This window comes from Ranitomeya variabilis, chromosome 5 (genome assembly GCF_051348905.1).
Source record: "Ranitomeya variabilis isolate aRanVar5 chromosome 5, aRanVar5.hap1, whole genome shotgun sequence".
NCBI lineage: Eukaryota > Metazoa > Chordata > Amphibia > Anura > Dendrobatidae > Ranitomeya > Ranitomeya variabilis.
The window spans coordinates 489,368,254-489,391,440 of record NC_135236.1 but is presented as its reverse complement, the minus strand read 5'-3'; the positions used below and the strand labels follow the sequence as shown (position 1 = coordinate 489,391,440).

Here is a 23,187-nt window from a genome sequence, read left to right as displayed (position 1 = left end):
ATCCCCTTCACCCATATGACATATATCTATGTTATATGGTCAAAAAGGTGTTAAAAAAGTAACCTGTCTCTACTCACTCTTGGGAAGTGAATGGGGCGAGTCATGGCACATCTGCAAATAACTGCAAACTCAAGGTCACAAGTGCATGATATTTGCCATTTATGAATGCAAGCTGGCAAATATCTGTAGATGTGCCATCACCAGCCTTACTCACATCCTGATATGGAAGACAGCAGAGCAAGGTGATCCCTTTAAATAATTTTGAAAGAGTGTATACAAATTGCAGCTTTATATGCATGACCATTATATGCTCATTCTGTGAATATACTATATTCATTTTCTCCAATATTTCTGTATTTTAAAAAATGATAATTTGTTTTAATAAAATAAGTAGATTGTAAAAAAACAAGAACAGACAATTATCTGCTTGGTGATTGACTAATGGAGTTTACTTTATCCTTCATATTGCCAGGACAAAATTAGTTTTTAGTAACTTTCATGTCCACCTCCAATTCCATTTACATTGTAAATTCTCATGAGCATGGGGCTGCTCAACTTTTGTCTTATTGCTTTTTTTTTGCTTCCATAATATGTCATTTCACTTGGTGCCTCCCAAAGTTATGGGAAATGTGTTGGTGCTATAGAAATAAAGATTACTATTACTTACAGATATACAGTAAAAGTATGTGCAGGTGCTTAAAAAAAACAGACTGTGACACTGGGTCACTTCTCATGGCCAAGCTATGAGATGGGATAGTCAAGGAGTCCAAGGTCAGGAGCTAGGAGGGTATGTCATAAACAGAAGAAAGAGACAAACCACACTAAGCTGAATGTATGTTTAACAAAGGTCTGGGAGAAAAAGCTCAGTTAAGTAAACTGGCATTCACCTGGGACAATGAACACCTGGAGACAGCCAGCACCTCCCAGTCTCAGATTGGATGGCCGAGCAGTTAAACAACACACCAACAGCTCAGCATGCCCCTGCACCAGACTGGATGACTGAGCTGTCAATAACTGCTTCCCAGACACACTGAGGGGTGGAGACATGACACAGACACTTAACATAATAGCAGATATTTATACATTACGTGAAATACAGGTGCAGCGCCCCAGAGTCCTGGTCGTTGCAGTACTGTGGCTCCGCCACTATGGGGAGCTACGGTGCATCTGATGGCACTGAAGGAGCTCATCTGATCAGGTATCACAGACACCAATATATTTCACAGCTGGGCCTCCGGGGGGAGCTAAGGGTGCTATTCATTAGGCCACTCCCCACCATAGTGGGTAAACTGGGGGTCAGGCAGGAAGTTAGATCAGAAAGCTGACTGGGTTGGAACCAGGCAACACCTTGTGGCAGAGGGTGTTGTGGGGGAAGATACAGTAGGGTCTCTGTCAGGGGTGGGATCCTGACAGAGGCTTGGCATTGGAAAGAACGTAACGGGTCCGCGCCAGCTCCGGGAAGCGGCGGGGCCCAAGAAAGGACTAGAAGCGAGATAGATTGTGCTGAGTGAGAAACGAGATCAAGCAATAGGAGAATACCAGTAGGGGTCGTGCTGTAAGACCGGAGCAACACCCTACTGATGCGCACTACCGGTGGCCGGAACGCCGAGGGAGTATCATAACATTCAGCTTCAAGCAATACTCTAAACAGCGGCAGGACAGTCAGTCTAAGGCGGGCTGTCTCACACAAATCACCTATGAAGTCTTGGGGGGCACCTTGTGGAGAGGGGCGACTCTAGGGTCCCGGAAGAGCTCCGAGCCTACCCGTCAAACGGGTGCTGTCCCAACCAGAACATCAGGGAGGGACGGAGGATTAGAAGAACATCATTTAATCGAGTTGTGAGGGAACTTAAGAAACAGACACAACGGTTGTGGGGACTTTCCGTAAGCACAGCAGGGAAGGACCGCAACACATAGCGCTAGAAGGAAGGCACCGATTTCCACCTGAGAGGAGAACTCTGGAGGTGCCATTGGACCGGCCGGACTTGCGCAGCCTGGTGAACTGTATTCTGGACTGTGGACTCAGAGATCTTCAGTAAAGAGGTAAAGAGACTGCAACCTGGTGTCCTCGTTATTTGTTGCACCGCACCACCATCTACAACACCCGTCACACCCATCATCCACCCCTAGTAATCCCCTGTGCGCCCCACGGCAGGGTCACGGACCGGGGCCTAGCCGCCGTGACAACCCCAGAGCAGAGACTCAGAGGCCCGGTACCGGGTACCCCTCGGCCCTGCGGCGGTGGGGGCGCTACACAGGCCTATATATTAAATATAAAATGAAAAATGTTGAAACAGGTCATGTTTAATGAGTTATTTCAAGTAATACCTATTTTATATGAAATAAAAAAATAGGAATCTGAGATGAGTCACAAATATTCTTTGCCGATAATATATGAAGACACATGGGCTGTTTTATCTATTTGAAGATATTATACTATCATTTATCATTATTGAAATAAATCCTGAATTTTGATGTACTGTATCTTTACAAGTTTAAATAAAACATCCACACGTCTAGAAACTAGAATTAAGTAGTAAATATGGGTAGAAAGTTTAAGTTCTTAAACTGGGCTAATTCTTAAACATAAAAATATTTTATAGGAGACATAGTAACAATTATCACAGTCATGCAGATTAATGTTGCATAGCATGAAAAGTTAGACAACTATCAAAGTGCACTATACCATGGGATGGTATAGGAAATCAATATGTTTGGTAAACATATAAAGTGAGCAATACTTAATGGAGGTCCTGTTAACAATACTTCACTTGAATATAACTACTGCAATTGCAGAATTAGGAGTCCTGAAAATTTCCATTCTCATATTGGTAGGCTGTCTGCTCATCGAAGTCCTGGGTCATGCCTTTCTGTTTCCTCCAGCCAGCCTTGCGGATTTCGTTGCTTTGAATGGTGGCACCATACGTGCTCTTTTTACTGGGACTGGTGAAAGATTCATTATTTAATTCGGTTTCTTCTGCTAGTTCATCGTTGTCTATAATACCACATTTATCTTCACTAAGACTCTCTGGATCTGCCCAGTCCTGCTTTTCTCCGGAAGCAAAGATGCCATAAAAAATAACACCACTGTAGTGGACTAAAGCAGCAATCAGAAATACATTTTGCCATTCTTCACGAGTCTACAAAGAAAGTAAAGGCAACATAATTAAAATATATTAGAACCGATGAATTAGCAATAGGTGGTCCATATTAGTATCTCACAGAGAAACCTTGAATTCAACTGTCATCAACTGGACTGTACATCTGAGTCCTAACAACCTTCTGTTGCCTTCACCTCAAAATGTTTCCCAGATCTGCTTTTTTATTAAACCTTCAGGTCAACAAAGATGCTAACACAACTCCAATTCCAAAGTATCTAACTCTCAACTTCTGATCTGTATTCTGCTGTGAATAAAATATGGGTGCAAGATTTCTAAATCAATTCAACCTTGTGTTTTTTACTTTTTACACAATGGCCCAACGTTGTTGGAATTGGAGCTGTCTATACACTCGTCTTCCCCATGTAGATTTCTGCCATATTCTTCTCTGTGGTTTCCTATCTAACACTCTTGCACCCCACCAATTCACCCTCAATTACGCTGTCAGGTTAATACTTCTCTTTCTTTGTTACTCACCTGCCTGTCAGAGATTCCCTTTAACCAGCGTGTCGAGAGTTAATAATCCATGTACTGAAATATGAAGGCAGAATTTCTTCCTAGGGCTGATATTAGAATCCTTTATATCTAATATTACCTTTGTACTATAAAAAATGCTGAGATATTGGACAACAGGGCTTAAATTAGAATGTAACTTATGTCAAAGTGACATAATGTTCAGTAATGATTATGTAGCAATTTATCTTTATAACAGTTGAAGCTCATATTTCTGATACATAACTCCAAAACCCATTCAGAGATGTAAAAAAAAATCAAAAAGAAAAAAATTGTTTGTTTTGCAATAACCAATTACTGTATACTCATTGTAAAATACACAGATTGGTAACACAGTGAACAGAAAGTTCTTAAAGAGGTTATCCAGGACTGTTTTTTTCTTACTATGGTCCTTAAACTAACAGACAGGTAGTTGCTACATACCTGTGCCTGACACCAATCTCTGCCAGCACAGAGAGATCACTGATCGCTCCTGCCCGCAATTCAGTGGCTCTGGTGATGCACAGCAGCAACTTCTCTACTGTTCTGCTTTGTTGACTGACGTGACTGCCAAAGTCTTGCTGCTTTACAGCTGGCTCCACGCTGCCTGGATGCGGGGAACCGGCTGTCATTCAGTATAACGTGGGCATACCTTGTCAACAGAGCAGCCTGGAAGAGAAAGAGGTGCCCTGTTGATGTTGAGCAGCTTAATTGCCAGTAGGAGTGGTCAATGACTAATCTGAGCCAGTAGGTAGAACAGGAAGGTAGTTAGCAACTACCTGCCTGTTAGATTTTAGACCTATAGTAAATAAATCTGGATCTGGTTCTATCAAATAAACCACATACAATCTCACATCTACAGGTCAGGGAGCATCTGGGAATTAGTGACCATAATATGGTAAGTTTCAATGTAATTTTCAACCAAACATTCAAAAGGGAAATGCAAAAACCTGGAACTTTAGCACACTGAGCAGCAGTACTCAATGTCAAGCAGTAGCCACAAAAACAAACAAATTTTAGGATGTTTAAAAAGATAGATAAAATCCTGTGATCCCAACGTATTGTTACCCCTTTATAAATCACTGATGAGGCCACATGTATAATATGGGATCCAATTTTGGATTCCTGATTTCTAAAAAGGATATTCAGAAGTTAGAGTCAGTTCAAAGACGGGCAACTAGATTATTACAAGGGATGAAAGGCTTCTTATATGATGAAAGGTTGGAAAGCTTAGAAAAAAGACACCTCGGAGGAGATCTCATTTACATGTATAAATATAGGTGTGGCCAGTACAAAACACTGGCACATGACTTATTCCTTCCAAAGACCATACTGAGGACTAGGGGGCACTCATTACTGGTGGAAGAAAGGCGATTCCGACAGCTAGATAGGAAAGGGCTCTTTACAGTTAGAGCAGTCAGACTGTGGAATGCCAACCACAATAGGTAGTAATGGCCGACACTATAACAGCTTTTAAAAAAGCGCTGGATGATTTCCTCAATACACCTAATATTGTGGGTTATAGGTAATTTAGTGACAAAATGTTCAATTGGTGGTGGAAGGTTGAACTTGATGGACTTTTTTCAACCTATGTAACTATGTTCCCCCTATGGTGGTTTCCCTAGACTGATTTTTTTTACAAACCTACAATATTTTTATCTATATGAGAGGGGATTCAGAGCTCCATATCAAAATGTTGATCTTTAAAATTGCATGTATTATTTCAGCAAAATGTGAGTGGTAAATAATATATAATCTAATATATAAAGCTGAATGTGTGTATGTATGTGTGTATGTATGTCCGGGATTGGCATCTGAACCGTCGCAGCTACAGCCACAAAATTTTGCACAGTCATACGTCTGGACCCCAAGAGCGTCATAGGCTATGTTGTGAGGCGAAATTTTAACCCCGCGCTTTCCAATTCACCAAACAATTCTGCCCCTATCTACATAATGGGGAAAAAATGAAAGGAAAAGTGTTGGAGGCGAATTAACAGCTGCCAGATGTGAACAAGGGGGACTTAAAGAATGAGAGCGATGGCGCCAAACAGTATATACCGTACAATTGCTAAGGTGGGGCCCCGACATGGGATAATCACCACACCACCACGGGGATATGAACACACACAAAATGCGCCACACACTACCACGTGCTCGAACACATATACCACCCTCAGCACACATTTCACCACAAATACACCAACCTCGCCACATAAAAGTCGAAACACAAAAGTCGCCGCTCAAAACTCGCCACGCGCAAAACTCTCCACATGCAAAACACACCTCATGGAAAACTCGCCACACGCAAAACTTGCACACGCGGAAAAATTGCCACATGCACAAAAGTTGCAACACATGCAAAAGTTGCCTCACACAAAACTTGCACATACTCAAAAGGCACCACACATAAAACTCGCCACGCGCAAAACTCGCCATGCGCAAAACTTGCTGCACACAACTTGCTACACTAACCTGTCACATGCAACTCGACACACAAAAAGTTGCTACACGCATGTCGCCACACAAAACTCATCTCACAAAAGTCGCTACATGCATGTCGCCACACGCAACTCAACACACACAACTTGACACATGAAACTCGCCCTAAAACACACACAAGTCTGGTATTATCCTTCAAAAATAAAAATCTGATTAATAAGCAGACAAACTACAAGAGCAACAAATGTACCATATAGGAATCCGGCAGCTGTCAGTCACATGACCAGTCTATTATGTGTATGTGTGAGCTAATATATACTGCCAGGGGAGGGCTTCCTGTTGGCTTGGGATTTATCAGGCTGCCAATTTAGCTTACAAATACTGAGGTAAAAATACTGAGCAAATAACGTGTGAACGAGGTCTAATACAGGAGGAGATGACATACAGATATATACTATATACAGGAGGAGATGACACACAGGTATATACTATATACAGGAGGAGATGACACACAGATATATACTATATACAGGAGAGATGACACACAGGTATATACTATATACAGGAGATGACACACACATATATACTATATACAGGGGAGATGACATACAGGTATATACTACATACAGGAGGAGATGACATACAGGTATATACTATATACAGGAGGAGATGACACACAGGTATATACTATATACAGGAGCAGATTACCTACAGGTATATAGTATATACAGGAGGAGATGACATACAGGTATATGCTATGTATAGGAGGAGATCACATACAGGTATATACTATATACAGGAGGAGATGACACACAAATATATACTATATATAGGTGAGATGACATACAGGTATATACTATATACAGGAGGAGATTACATACAGGTATATACTATATATAGGTGAGATGACATACAGGTATATACTATATACAGGAGATTACATACAGGTTTATACTATATATAGGAGGAGATGACATACAGGTATATACTATATACAGGGGAGATGACACACAGCAGGTATATACTATATACAGGGGAGATGACATACAGGTATATACTATATACAGGAGATGACATACAGGTGTATACTATATATAAGGGAGATGACAAACATGTATATACTGAGGTGAAAATGAAAAGGTGTGAGTGCAAAATGAGAGGAGTGAGGGAAAATAGTGGAGTGATCGGAAAATGACAGATGTGAGGTCGAAATGACAAGTGTTAGGGGGGAATGAGAGGTGTGAGGGGGAAAATGAAAGATGTGATGGGGAAAATGAGAGGCGTGATGGGAAAATAAGAGAAGTGAGGTGCTATAACTAACCACAGATATTTACTTCAGCTAGTTATTAATAAATATTACATAAAATAATTGCAGACGCAATCTGTCCACAAGTACCATAATATAAAACCGACTACCCAAAACAGGCAGAAATGCAAAGAAAAATGAAAGCCCACATAAGTAGGTTTAATCAAAACAAGAAAATTTATCTCCAATGATAAAAAATGGATCATTGATAGTCCTGACATGGGTCAATTTTAGATAGGTGGCTTGAAACATGTAAGAGCCCCCTAGACTAATAAGAGGATAACAAACATTTTTTGCTATCCCAGAAAAACATGTGCCCGTAGAACCATTGGTATATAAAGGGATGTATAAATTGCATATTAGTCTATACCTCCATGGCTCCTGTAAAGGTGCTGGTTAACCCCAAGACTCCCTATCTGACAAGGGCAGTTCCCAGCTATCCCTATACAGAAGGATGTCCTAAGTTATCCCTCCGTTCTTCCCAACGCCTTTCCTCCACTCTGGTTAATCTGGGGAATTGCAACGCAAGTGGGTGTATACAAAATCCGGGGCTAAAGTTCTGTTTTGTTTACCACTCACATTTTGCTGACATACTACTATTAGGGATGATCGAGTGTGCTCGGAGAAGGTGTTTTCCAAGCAATCCCTGCATGTGTTGCGGCTGTCGTACAGCAGTGAGACATACAGTTGATTCGAGCTGAAAATACTCAATAAAGACACGAGTATGCTCAGATAACACCTTGTCCGAGCACGCTCGCTCATCACTAACTACTATATATACGATGCCAATTGCCTCTTCAGAGAAAAAGAGGACTTGAACTCTATAGCGCCACCTGTTGGAAGTAGCGATCCTACAAGTCACAATCAACCCTTTAACAAGTCGTGCAATATGACTTAGGATAAAAGCCAAATCAGTATCTCAGTATATACGGTGCGTAGACTAGGTATTTCTTAGAACGTGGAGCCAGTATTTTCTCCTTCCCCTTTATTTTCCCCTTTGAATGATTCATAAATAACATTGCGTGTAAGGTGGACATTCACTTTAAAGGTAAAATTGGTCTTTTAAGTGAAACAACACGTCACATTACATCTATCAAAAAAAGTGACTTTTTACATTAATAATAAAAAAAACATATTAGTAATATTAGCACCAAACCTTTTCACACTCGACCTAGGATAAATAAAATAAAGTGACTGTATGGCATGAAAAAGGCAATCATTTTTATGTATTTTATAATATTAGCATGTTTTCCATTTCCATGGACATTGCACTGCTGGCTTTTACCTTATGTCTTGTCATAGCACCAACAATAAGTGGGCACACCATTCCAGATAAGGTTCCAACGCCATTAGATATCCCCATAAGAATGCTGGCATATCTTGGTGCAATGTCCAGATGGTTGACATTAAAGCCTGCAACAACAATGAAGTTTGGTAGAAAAAAAAAAGAGTCTCATTTTATGTGATATACCAACACAAAGTACTTGTGAAGTGTGAAGGAAATGATACATATGGTTTTCCAATTATTTAAAAATATAAATCTGAAAATTGTGATGCAAGCAGTCTGTAGTAGAGACTTGGATGAATAAAGCATGGTTTCAATGGTTTACTGAGGTCACATCGATCACTAAAACATGGGTCTCCGTTCTTGCTAGATGTGATCACGGTTGAATGGAGTGGCATGGCTGCAAATACATGCTGCTGGTCACTGTGCATGGGACTTACATGACTTGGCTATATCTGACCATCCCCTAGACCAGTGTTCCCCAAGTCCGGTCCTCAAGAGCCACCAACAGGTCATGTTTTCAGGATTTCCTTAGTATTGCACAGGTGATAATTGCATCACCTGGACAGGCAAGCATTCAGTGACCTGTGCAATACTAAGGAAATCCTGAAAACATGACTTGTCGGAGGCTCTTGAGGACCGGACTTGGGGAACACTGCCCTAGACAATGAAGGGAGCACTTTTGTACATTTAAAACCATTCCACAGTTCATTGATAGGTCTTAATGGCATTGATAATTAGAACATCTACTCTCAGAACCGCACAGTTTTACCTACGGTATCAGATTTAAGTTTAAAAAATAGTAACATGTACGCTCTACATCACTTTTACTGCAATCTATCATATCATCCTTAAAGGGAACCTGTCATTAGGTTTTCCCCATATAAAGTAGGACCAGCACCTGTAAACCCTGTGTTACAGTATTCTAGAATGCTGTGTATAAGTCCCCAATGTGCTCTCCATAAAACAGAAAATATATTTTATGATAATCACCCAAAGAGTGGTCCCGGACAGGTGGGCATCATTGTTCTCGATCCGACACCTTCTCTGTTCTTGCATTATACAAACAGTATCCTCTATCGCACTCCTGCGCATGCGTACTTCTCTGCCTGCTGAGGGCAGAGCAAAGTATTGTAGTGCGCATGCGCCTGCGCTCTTTGGCCTTTCCCCGCGCATGCGCATGGTAGAGAGAAGTGCACCTGCGCAGAAGCGCAATGAAGGACATCCACATGAAGCTAGGAGGAAGACAACGATCGGAAGAAGAGAGGAGGAACTGTATCAAGAACAGCAAAGGAGGTGAGTATAATAACAGCTATGGTTTGTTATATGGAGAGCGCATTGGGGACTTCTATACAGGATTCTAGAATGCTGTAACATAGATGCTGGCCCTACTTTATATGGGGAAAACGTGGCGACAGATTCCCTTTAATCTACACAATATCTTTCAGCACAGATATTAATATTATTAGAAAATGTGCTAATGCCACAATGAGAAGGAGAAAAGCTATTCCAATGGCAGCTCCTGGCATCCCTGCTCGGTGATTTACTAATCAGTATCACATTGTAGGTCTGGCAAGAAAACAACAGAACGAAGCCAATATTATTTACATTCTACTATCAGATTCTGTAACCGATGTTATCAAGCACAACATTCATTAGTTATAACAATGCTTGAATATTCGTGTCTTTGTTTGAAGAAATGAAAACAGGAGGCAACACTGATGGACATTTAATTACAACTAATCGTGTTAATTTATCTTTTTCAGTATCAGCGACATAGAATAATTAAAATAGATGCAAAGCGGGGGATGAAGTCTATTCAGCGTGGATTAATTCAGGCTGCAGGTAGGGAAAAAAACATTTAAAGAGAACCCAACAGAATGGCAAGAACAGAACAAGGCTGAAATACCTAACAGCATAATAAAATCACTAGAAAAAGCTTCAAATTATGTTTCATTGGTCTGGGTCCAAGCATCTTATCAGCCGGACGGACACCAAAAAGCCACAATACAAAGTCAAGCAAGCCCTTTCCAGCTCTTCATTACAGACTTAAATGGGAGTTTCGGCATCTAGACCCAGGTCTGTCAAAACTTAAATGGGTTGTTCCATAAACAGGATAGAAAATAAATATATGAACAGCTAAGACCAGGGTTGGACTGGCCCACCCGAGGACCGGAGAATCCTCCGGTGGGCCCTAACTTCTCCTTAAGGAGAGTTCATAGTGCAAACCTTGCAGGTGTTATGGGGCTTCTGAGTGAGGCAGAAAGGTGGGCCCTCAGAATAAAATCCTCTGGTGGGCCCAATGTTCTTCAGCCTGTCACTGGCTAGGACTCTCCAATGTAAACAGTAGAAAGAATCCAAACATTCCCTGTGTCAGTGGAGAGTTAGTGCACATTCATTGCCATCGCTGCATTCACTTTTGTGGAACTTAATGCACGGCCAAGTGGTCGCAGACGCTGTTTAATGGACAAGCCCTTTAAACTGTAACTGCATTTTATTTTAAAAACAATTTTTGACAAGTAATAAAGGAACAACCTATTGACCTGCAGTGATCTGTATGTGAAGACACTAAGTGTTCGCTAAAAGGAAGGAACAGAAGCACTCCGCAAAGTGCTATTCTCCTAGTTCTCATTTTACAGATTGACGAGGGTCTCTGTACAAGGACATCCACTGAATAAACCTGGTGACAGATTCCCGTGAAACAACACAGACAGCTAAACACTACACATGCATTGTGCACTCTCACACGACATACAAAGTAGCATTAACAGTGTAAACAGCACATAACCATATGAACGCAATAATGGCAGCAGTTCTCACCTGATATAGCAAAACCACTGAATCCCACAGCAAGGACGAGAAATGAAATTGCAATAACCTTAGTATGAGAATAGCCCACCACTAGCAGAAGCGTAGCCTCCATTCCAAACCCTGCACAGAAAAATGGGAAAGTGATAAGTTGTAAAACTACAGGGTGAAAACTAAACCATTTACTGTACAGAGCCACATGCAAATAGTAAAGAAATATATTCAACTCTGAAGCAATTACTCACATGCTTGCCAGATTTTTTTCAGAGCATTAACCCCTTCACAACATATGGAGTATACTGATATCATGTCGTTCCCTGTATTTCCCTACATTTAATCAGTCATCGTGCGCCTTTAACAGCCATGGGTGGAGCGGCGTTCCACCTGCGACTGTTAACCACTTAAATCCTGCTCTCAATTACTGACAGTGGAATTTTACTCACACCGGCCGGAAGCGCGTCATTCACCCAACATGGTCAACATTCATAGAAGATCATTATTTTATCTACAGTCATGGCCACAGTGTTGACACCCTTGAAATTTTTCCACAAAATGAAGTATTTCTCCCAGAAAATTTTTGCAAAGCGCTGGAGAGATCTGAAGAGGCCAGCAATGAGTACAGATCGAAATCCCATTGAACACCTGTGGAGAGATCTTAAACTGAGAAACCTGGAGCAGTTTGCGAAAGAAGAGTGCTCCGAAATTCCAGTTGAGAGGTGTAAGAAGCTTGTTGATGGGTATAAGAAGCCATTGATTGCAGTCATTTATTCCAAAGGGTGTGCAACCAAATATTATATTGAGGATGCCAACAATTTTCACCAGCCCATTTTTGGGGTTGTGTGAAATTATGTAAAATTGTTTTCTGTTTTTTTTGTTCCAATACACACAGAAGAAATAAACATGCGTATAACAAAACATGTGGAATTGCAATCATTTTCTGGGAGAAATACTTCATTTTCTGGAACAATTTCAAGGGTGCCAACACTTTTGGCCATGACTGTATACACAGCAGTGCTGAAGCACTGCTATGTATAGCACAAGTGATTATTAAAAAAAAATGTAAAAAAGTTTTTAAATATAAGAAAAAAAAAAACAGAAAAGTTCAAATAACTTCGCTTTTGCCCCGTTGAAAATAAAACAAATAAAAAAAATTAATCATACATATTTGGTATTGCTGAGTTCAGAAATGTCTGATCTATCAAAATATTAAATACATTAATACAATCAGTAAGTAACATAATGAGAAAAAAAACTCCACAATTACATTTTTTTGTCCGCTGCAACATTGCAATAAAACGCAATAAGTGGCCATCAAAATATCGTTCTACCCCAAAGTGGTATCAGTCAAAATTTCAGCTCCTGGCTCAAAAAATGAGCCCTCACTCAGCTCCATGTCCCGAAAAATTAAAACGTTATGCGTCTCAGAAAATGGCGAACAAAGCAAAAAAAAGATTTCCATGAAATGTCTGAATTTTTTTTCCACTTAAATAAAAAAGAACTATACATGTCTGGTATCTGCATACTCGTACTGACCTGGAGAATCATAAAGGCACGTCAGTTTTAGCATACAGTGAACATGGTAAATAAGACACAAAAAAAACCAATTGTGGAATTGCAATTGTCAGCGCACAATGGTGTCATTCAAAAGCACAACTCGTCCCGCAAAAACCAAGCCCTCACACGGTTATGGTGATTTAACAATAAAAAAGTTATCGCTTTTGGAAGAAGGGTAGGAAAAAATGAAAAAATGAAAAAAATGAAAATGGCCCAAGAGTGAGTGGGTAAATACAATATAAAACATAGAAATAGAAAAATATAACATGAAATTTAATACCTCCACAGTTCATGATTTTTCTTACAGTTGTGGTGCTCAGTATCTGCCTGCTTCTTAAAAAATCTGCCAACTGTCCCCCAAAGGGTACAATAATTGTCATTACCATATGTGGCACTGCAGAAAGTAGACCAACCTAAGAAACAGAAAAAAAAAACCTATGTTGTTATTATAAAATCATTTATGGCTGCTATTGAATATGACTATATGCTAGCATAGTAATGTCCCAACTCAACAAAGAATGGGTTTTTAAATGAAAGAAAAAAAAATATATGACAAAAACGAACATGAGCAACCACATAATACAGTGGTCGATTTGTAACATCATTGTACACATTTATCCAACACAAATATATTCAATGCAAAAGAAGATTTGGAACAATCGGAGTGTAAGAAGATAGAAGTTTGGCCCATGTTCCCCCTTGAAGATATGTGTATTGCTGTAATGTGATGTGATGTGTGGTGTGTTTAGTAATGTGTGATGATATTAATAGAGGGACAGTTAGGGTTAATAATTGGGACTACCCCAAAGTAGGAGGGGCTAACTTAAACTTAACTGTCAGGAAGTCAGATAGGGCCCAGGGTGCAGTAGAAGCAGATCTATCTGATCAGTGAGCAGAGCCGCATTAAGTGGGTGTTCCTGAGGTGAAAGGAGACCGAGGGGAATGGATAGCATGATCCAGTGTAGAAAACATCAAAAGAAATAGAAGTAGTGAGTGATTCTCCAGAGACTTTTTCTGGGGCAGGAGGCATAGCTGGACGGTCCTGAGTTTCCAAATCAAAGAGGTAACGGGACGAATTGGAGCACGGTGTGTGAGACGAAGAGAGTGCCCGGTTTGGTAGTTCTGAGGCATCGGCAAGCAGAGAAGCTAAGTAAGGCGGGGTGTCGCACTTGCAACTGCAATGCGAGAAACTTGAGTGAGTCTCTCGCCTCAATTCTCGGCACAACCGCCGGCACTAAGGACCGGAGTGTGTGGCTGCATGTATTTCGATGCAGCTGAATGCTCCTGTCCCGAGTGCCGGCGGCAGCGGCGGATATTGAGGCAAGAGACTCGCGCGAGTTTCTCGCATTGCAGTTGCAAGTGTGACACCGGCCTACAGGCCATAGTGGCAAAAGTAGGTCCCGCAAGGGAAAAAGGACACGGAATCATGGGTTGAGAATTAGGACCCTGGCTTACTGAACTGTATTATTCGGGACAAGGGAAGCTACCAAAGCACTGTACTGGGCTATGGTGAAAGCAGCGAAATTAACTGAGGCAGAACCGTGTGAGTTTATTAGGTAAAGAAAGAATTTGAAAAAGATGTTACATGTGTTATGCAAAACATCCATGAAGATTTCCACCCGCTTTACACTGTACATATTCCTCCCCACATTATGGTTCAGTAAAAAACAGTTTATTTTTAAAAATAGTCTGGGTGAAATGGTGGATGAGGATGAGGAAAAAGCCAATCTGCTAAATGACTTTTTTTCATCAGTATTTACACAAGAAAATCCCATGGCAGACAATATGATCAGTGACAAAAAAAATTCCCCATTAAGTGTCACCTGCTTAACCCAGCAGGAAGTACGGCGGCGTCTAAAAATCACTAAAATTGACAAATCTCCGGGCCCGGATGGTATACACCCCCGAGTACTGCAGGAATTAAGTACAGTCATTGATAGACCATTATTTTTAATCTTTAAAACTTTATTTAACTTTATTAACTTTTAACTATTAACTATTATAATAACTATATATAATAATAATAATAATAATAATAATAATAATAATATATATAATATATATAATATATATAATATATATAATATAATAATAATATATAATAACTATTATAATTAACTATTAACTTTATTAACTTTAAAATCTTTAAATCTTTAATAACAGGGTCTGTAACATAGGACTGGCGTATAGCAAATGTGGTGCCAATATTCAAAAAGGGGACAAAAACTGAACTCGGTAATTATAGGCCAGTAAGCTTAACCTCTACTGTGGGTAAAATCCTGGAGGACATTCTAAGGGATGCTATACTGGAGTATCTGAAGAGGAATAACCTCATGACCCAGTATCAGCACGGGTTTACTAGGGACCGTTCCTGTCAGACTAATCTGATCAATTTCTATGAAGAGGTAAGTTCCGGACTGGACCAAGGGATGTAGTGTATATGGACTTTTTCAAAAGCTTTTGATTCGGTGCCACACAAAAAGGTTGTTACATAAAATGAGAATAATGGGGATAGGGGAAAATATGCGCAAGTGGGTTAACAGCTGGCTCAGGGATAGAAAACAAAGGGTGGTTATTAGTGATGAGTGAATATACTCGTTACTCAAGATTTCCCGAGCACGTTCGGGTGTCCTCCGAGTATTTTTTAGTGCTTGGAGATTTAGTTTTCTTCGCCACAGCTGGATGATTTATAGCTACTAGCCTGCTTGATTACATGTGGCGATTCCCTAGCAACCAGGCAACCCCCACATGGACTTAGCCTGGCTAATAGCTGTAAATCATTCAGCTGAGGCGATGAAAACTAAATCTCCAAGCACTAAAAAATACACGGAGGACACCCGAGCGTGCTCGAGAAATCTCGAGTAAGGAGTATATTCGCTCATCACTAGTGGTTATTAATGGAGCACACTCGGACTGGGTCGCGGTTAGCAGTGGGGTACCACAGGGGTCAGTATTAGGCCCGCTTCTTTTTAACATATTTATTAATGACCTTGTAGGGGGCATTCAGAGCAGAATTTCAATACTTGCAGATGACACTAAACTCTGCAGGGTAATCAATACAGAGGAGGACGATTCTATATTACAGGAGGCTTTATGTAAACTGGAAGCTTGGGCTGATAAATGGCAAATGAGCTTTAATGGGGAAAAATGTAAGGTCATGCACTTGGGTAGAGCAAATAAGATGTATAATTATGTGCTTAATTGTAAAATACTGGGCAAAACCATCAATGAAAAGACCTGGGTGTATGGGTGGACAACAAATTCACATTTAGTGGCCAGTGTCATGCAGCTGCTACAAAGGCAAATAAAATAAAGGGATGCATTAAAAGAAGCATAGATGCTCATGAGGAGAACATAATTTTACCTCGATACAAGTCACTAGTTCGACCACACTTAGAATACTGTGTACAGTTCTGGTCTCCGGTGTATAAGAAAGACATAGCTGAACTTTCTTGAAAATTATAATGTTACAGGTTATATATACTAGATTCTTTGATAGAGCGTTGATCCAGGGAACTAATCTGAATGCCGTATGTGGAGTCGGGAAGGAATTTTTTTCCCCAATGTGGAGCTTTCTGTTTGCCACATGGTTTTTTTTGCCTTCCTCTGGATCAACATGTTAGGGCATGTTAGGTTAGGCTATGGGTTGAACTAGATGGACTTAAAGTCTTCCTTGAACCTTAATAACTATGTTACTATGTTACTATGTTAAGTGGTGGTCTCCCTCATTGAACTTGATAACATCAGGTCCTGGCCAGCTGAAGTCACGTGCATCATGCAGCCTGCAAGGATACAGCGCCACCGTAGACAAAGTGAACATACCCAGCCAGCACCCCCATTTTCATGTAGCATGTCGGGGCACAGGGTTATACTGGCCCACCAGAGAACTGGAGGATTCTCCGGTGGGCCCAGGCACTGACACCTGCTGGCATACTGGCCAGAAGCTGCCTAGGGCACCCACAGCTCCAGGGGCCCCCTAGCTAGTGGCGTGTAACTAATAGTGGCACACCCAGCTGCTATGGGACCCCTGATTCAAGGGGGCCCTCCTGGTGCCAGAGAGCAGCAGCAGGAGACAGGAGCCTGTCCCCACTGCTAAAGAGAAATGAATATTCATGCTTCCCCACGCCCACATGGGCGTGGAGAGGAGTGAATACCATTTCACTTTAATAGCGGGCAGCGTTAGCTGCAGGCTGAGGCTGAGGCTGAGGTGCTGCTGAATCGGGGCCCCAGAGGGGGGTCCTAAAGTGCAGCTAACCCTGATTGTGATCCCTGCAGCTTGGGACCGGAGCGGAGCTGCAGGGATCCGATGCAGTCCTCCTTCCTGCCCGCCTGCCCGGCACTTCCTGTCTGACTCAGTGCGCCTGGATGACATCATCATTCAGCGTGGCTGTTTCAGAGAGGAAGCTGCCAGAATGTGGAGGCAATGATGATGATGATGGTGGTGGGGGAGGCAATGATGGAGGTGGTGGGGGAAGAAATGATTTAGGTGGTGAGGGAGAAGGCAATGATTGTGGCGAGGGGGAGGCAATGATGATGGTGATGGGGGAGGCAATGATGGAGGTGGTGGAATGGGCAAAGATGGGGTGTGGGGGAGGAGGCAATGATGGTTGTGCGGAAAGGACAATGATGATGATGGTGGTGGGGGAGGCAATGATGGAGGTGTTGGAATGGGCAATGATGGGGGTGGTGGGGAGAAAGCAATGATGGTTGTGGTGTAAAGGACAATGGTGGTGGGTGAGAAGGCAATGATGGAGGTGGTGATGAGTACAATGATGGGGGCAAAGGGGGAGAACAATGATGGTGGTGGAGGGAGGCTGCATTATACCCTTTCAGGGGGGCTGCATTATACCCTTTCAGGAGGCTACATTATAATTCTGTGTGGGGCTGCATTATTCTCTCAGGGGGCTACATCATACTATATGAGGGGAGCTACATTATGCCCTACGAGGGGGCTACAGTATATTCTATGGGAGCTGCCTCATGTGGGGGTTGCATTATACTCTGAGGGGGCTACATTATATTCTGTGGAGGGGCTGCATTATACTATATGAGGGGGCTGCATTATGCCATATGAGGGTGCTACATTATATTCTATTGGGGGCTGCATTATACCGTATGAGGGGGCTGCATTATATTTTGTGGGGTGCAGTATTATACCCTATGAAGGGGGCTGTATTATATTCCATGAGGGAGGCTACATTATATTCTATGAGGGGGCTACCCCAACCCTTGCTACATAATTAAGTCATGTACTACCTTATCTTATCCCCTGATATTAGCGTGTTTTACCACACAATTGATGGTCTTGAATTTATTTCTATGTAGCTATATAGTGGGCCCCAAGAATGATTTTCTCTGGTGGGCCCAAGGTGCTCCAGTCCGACACTGTCGGGACGTGAAAGAAGTATGTCGCCCACAGATACCACGCCACACCACGTTACAGTTGTAACACACACCTTTAATTTAAAACAATCTTTGGAGGCAGATTCTCGAAGAGATCTGTGTCCCTCTCATAGATATTAAAGGGAACCTTTCACCAGTTTTTGTGTCTGAGCAAATGCCACCTTTTCCTGCTGCTGCTCTGCCTTCCACAAACATGTCTATTATCTCATGACTCCCCATGTATATTCCATATAGCCAAACCCAATCAAACCCAGAGGACGGCAATTGGGAGCAGAGGGGAGGAACAGATGTCGCAGCTAGGATGTCTATCGGACCGGACCATCCTCATTTAAATTCAGCGTGGGAGCGAGCAAATAAAATGGTATTTTTGTGGGTGTACAAGAAGAGTCAGGAGATGAAAGACACATTTGTGGAATGCTGCGCAGGAGCAGATGAAGATGATAGCATTTGTATAGAGACACAAAAAGTGTTGACAAGTTCCCTTTAACAGTTAATTTATATAAGAAAAACATGGATTACTTGGGAATAAGGGATCAGATCACAGATATCATGTTATTCAGCTTCCTATGACCTACATGCCCATATAGACGGCTTAAGAGAGTTGATCCTACTGACAGATTCCCTTTAAGTGCCCAATTTAAGAAATATCCGCTTATGTTGACCATATTTCTTCTTCTCATATTTGTACAAAGCACGCATTCACACATGTAAAACCTTACCTTACTTATTGGAAAACCAAACACCTCTTCAAAGTAAGCAGGCTGGCTGATCAGCAGCAAATAAAATGTCCAGCTTCGGCAGAAATTTGCAACTATGATTGCGTAGACTGGCATTGAGGTAAAGAACTTCTTCCAAGGTGTCTTAAATTTCTGAAAATTAAACAAAATTATTATATCAGTGCTAGCAGGAGCAAGAATACAAATGTCCGAATTTGTGTATTAAAGTTCTTACATTCCCTTTAATTAGTTAGACAGCATGAAAATACGCAAGTTTGCAATTGACATAATTTTGAATCTGCTGTCATTCTCCTACAAGGAAAGCTTTTATCTTTTACAGTGTACAGCTCGTTTCCATGGAACTTGGCCTCCAGACCCTGGTAAGAAAGTAGTTACATTCCAGGAGAGGGGTTAACTCTTAATATTCCACCCACCTTTCTACATCCCATTGATAGCTGCTCACCTGTGCCCCCCTCCGCTCCCTCTCATCTTCTGAAGAGTTACAGTTATAAATCTGCAGCTTTGAGGTCAGGTGTCCTAATCATGGCTCTCTGCTCTTAAATTGGGAACCTGCTCAAGAAGAGTCTGGACTGTACTGTACAGTATGTGTAACGATTTGTTTGCCTTTGCGTCAATCACATGAGCAGGACAGACTTAAAAAGAATCTGTGAGTAGGATCTAACCTCCGAAGCGATCTACATAGGCATGCAAGTACTAAAAAATTGAATAAAATGATATTTTGATGTCTGCAATCCAATGCCTTATTATCCACGTTCTTCTTATATGTAAGTGAGCTGTTAAGATCTATGGATCAGATACTGATCTGCATGAGAATCTACCTCCAGGGATTATTTTAATTGAAAGTGGGAGTTACCAGTGTGAGACATATAATAACTGACAGTCTGCTCTCATAATCACACACACCTCTGCAGTGAGATTAGAATTAACACAGCACAGCAGAGCTAACATAGTGCAGCAGATGTGAAGTTTGCTCATTACAAAAACATTTGCAGCTGCAGTCCTTTCATAGTGCTTGAGCTTCCATCTCACAGGCAGTCAGTGTGGGGGAAGGGCAATATAGCAATGCTGACAGCAGTGTGAGCAGACAATTCTAGATGTACTTGCTGTGTTTGTAATGAGACAAGATTCATCAGTGCTGTACTGTGACTGTGTTGGTTATAATCAATCACAGCTCTACAACAGAGCTGACAGCACTATGAGGGGACATAGTTCACTTCTGCTGTACTGTGTTAGTTCTGATTTTACTGCAGAGCTGTGTGATTATGACAACAGGCTGTCAGTCATTACGTCTCACACTTGCAATGCCCCTTTCAGTAAAATAATCTCTGGAGGCAGATTCTCATGCAGATCAGTGTCTGGCCTATAGTCCTGAACAGCTCATTCACATACAGGTGCTTCCCACAAAATTAGAATATCATCAAAAACTTAATGTATTTCAGTTCTTCAATACAAAAAGTGAAACTTGTATATTATATAGCGTCATTACAGAGTGATCTATTTCAAGTGTTTATTTCTGTTAATGTTGATGATTATGGCTTGCAGCCAATGAAAACCCAAAAGTCATTATCTCAGTAAATTAGAATACTTTATAATACCTGCTTGAACAGTGATTTTAAAATACTAAATGTTGGCCTACTGAAATGTGTATTCAGTAAATGTACTCAATACTTGGTCAGGGCTCCTTTTGCATTAATTACTACATCATTGCAGTGTGGCATGGAGTCGATCAGCCTGTGGCACTGCTGAGGTGTTATGGAAGCCCAGGTTGCTTTGATAGCAGCCTTCAGCCCGTCTGCATTGTTGGGTCTAGTGTCTCTCATCTTCCTCTTGACAATACCCCATAGATTCTCTATGGGGTTAAGGTCAGGCAAGTTTGCTGGCCAATCAAGCACAGTGATACTGTTGTTTTTAAACCAGGTATTGGTACTTTTGGCAGAGTGGACAGGTGCCAAGTCCTGCTGGAGAATGAAATTTCCATCTCCAAAAATCTTGTCGGCAGAGGGAATCATGAAGTGTTCTAAAATTTCCTTGTAGACGGCTGAGCTGACTTTGGTCTTGATAAAACACAGTGGACCTACACCAGCAGATGACATGGCTCCCCATACCATCACTGATTGTGGAAACTTCACACTAGACCTTAAGCAGCTTGGATTGCGTGCCTCTCCATTCTTCCTCCAGACTCTGGGACCTTGATTTCCAAATGAAATGCAAAATTTACTTCCATCTAAAAACAACCCCTTGGACCACTGAGCAACAGTCCAGTTCTTTTTCTCCTTGGTCCAGGTAAGACGCTTGTGGCATTGTCTATTGGTCATGAGTGGTTTGACACAAAGAATGCAACACTTGTAGCCCACGTTCTGGATACTTATGTGTGTGGTGGCTTTTGAAGCAGTGACTCCAGCAGCAGTCCACTTCTTGGGAATCTCCCCAAAATTTTTGAATGGCCTTTTCTTAGCAATCCTTTCAAGGCTGCGGTTATCTCTTGCACCTTTTTCTACCACACTTTGTCCTTCCACTCAACTTTCCATTAATATGCTTGGATACAGCACTCTGTGAACAGCCAGCTTCTTTAGCAATGACCTTTTGTGGATTGCCCTCCTTGTGGAGTGTGTCAATGACTACCTTCTGGTCATCTGTCAAGTCAGCAGTCTTTCCTACTGAAACAGACTAAGGGACCTTTGCAGGTGTTTTTTGTTAATTATTGTAATTTACTGACATAATGACTTTTGGGTTTTCATTGGCTGTAAGCCATAATCATCAGCATTAACAGAAATAAACACTTGAAATAGATCACTGTTTGTAATGACTCTATATAATATGAGTTTCACTTTTTGTATTAAAGAACTGAAAAATTAACTTTTTGAGGACATTCTAATTTTTTGAGAAGAGCTGAAAAAGAAAAATGTGAATTTCTCTGGTATAAGGCTACTTTCACACTAGCGTCGGTATGGGGCCGTCGCGCTGCGTCGGTCTGACGTACCGACGCATACTGTGCAAGCGCCGCACAACGGGGGCAGCGGATGCTGTTTTTCCACACATCCGCTGCCCCATTGTGAGGTGCGGGGAGGTGGGGGCGGAGTTCCGGCCGCGCATGCGCAGTCGGAAATAGCGGACCGTAGGCACAAAAAAAAGGTACATGTAACGTTTTTTGCTGCCGGCGGTCCGCCACAACACGACGCAACCGTTGCACGACGGTTGTGATGTGTGTCAATACGTCGCAATGCGTCGCTAATGTTAGTCTATGGGGAAAAAAAACGAGTCTGCAAGCCTGGCTGTGACGTCAGACGGCCAGAGCTCTCTGCGCCTGCACCAAACAGCGATACACAGCTCAGGCGCCGGATTTCATGGGTAAACAGCGCTGAGGGGGCGGTGCCCGGCGCCCCTGAACATTTGAGTGACGGTAATGTGGCGTTACAAGCAGGGGGGTGAGGACCTGCCTCCCTGGCTAAAGAAAGGTATTTTGGCAAAAATATAAAACCCTTTATTTTGGTAATACATGCACCTAAAACTAAAAGAGCCACCTCCAGGTGGCGTTAGTTTATAACGGCTGGAGGGGGTGACAGTGGCACTTTAATCCTTCTATACTGTTTCGATCTATTTGAAAAAAAAAATTGTGACGTTGCAGATTATTTATTATGAGGATCTGCAAAATGTGGGTAGGTGTTTTTATGAGTGTTGCTTTTTACTATTTTAACTTTTTTGTATGAAATAATGATTGTTATATATGCACCATTTGTATCAATATCATCGTATTTTATACAGATCTCCAGCCATATTTTCTGTCACATAAACAATTTGTAATATCATTGTGGATTATCTATTGCATCTACTATTGTTTATCGATTTCTCTAGTTCCTGCAGGTCTGTGCACTTTTGAGCAGCGCAAAAGATCATCATCCTCGGCAGTACATCGTCCTACGTAAACAGGACTCGCACTGCCGAGAACAATGGAAGCCTATGTGCGCTGAACAATCTATTCCAGATCATTGAATGAGATTCATTTAC

The 23,187-nt window shown here is 41.6% G+C and overlaps 1 protein-coding gene across 1 annotated transcript in view; it reads right to left on the bottom strand.

Annotated features, from left to right (window-relative positions):
• Window positions 1-2,297: 2,297 nt before the first annotated feature.
• The window catches only part of SLC17A8 (solute carrier family 17 member 8), a 59,050-nt gene continuing 38,160 nt past the window's right edge, over window positions 2,298-23,187 (bottom strand). Inside the window, exons 8-12 of the mRNA XM_077265580.1 lie at window positions 19,165-19,314; window positions 13,323-13,455; window positions 11,501-11,611; window positions 8,681-8,808; window positions 2,298-3,140 (exon numbers count right to left, since the gene is read on the bottom strand). Of these exons, the coding sequence (XP_077121695.1) occupies window positions 2,799-3,140; window positions 8,681-8,808; window positions 11,501-11,611; window positions 13,323-13,455; window positions 19,165-19,314 (864 nt within the window). The 3' untranslated portion in view covers window positions 2,298-2,798. The remainder of the gene's footprint in view (window positions 3,141-8,680; window positions 8,809-11,500; window positions 11,612-13,322; window positions 13,456-19,164; window positions 19,315-23,187) is intronic.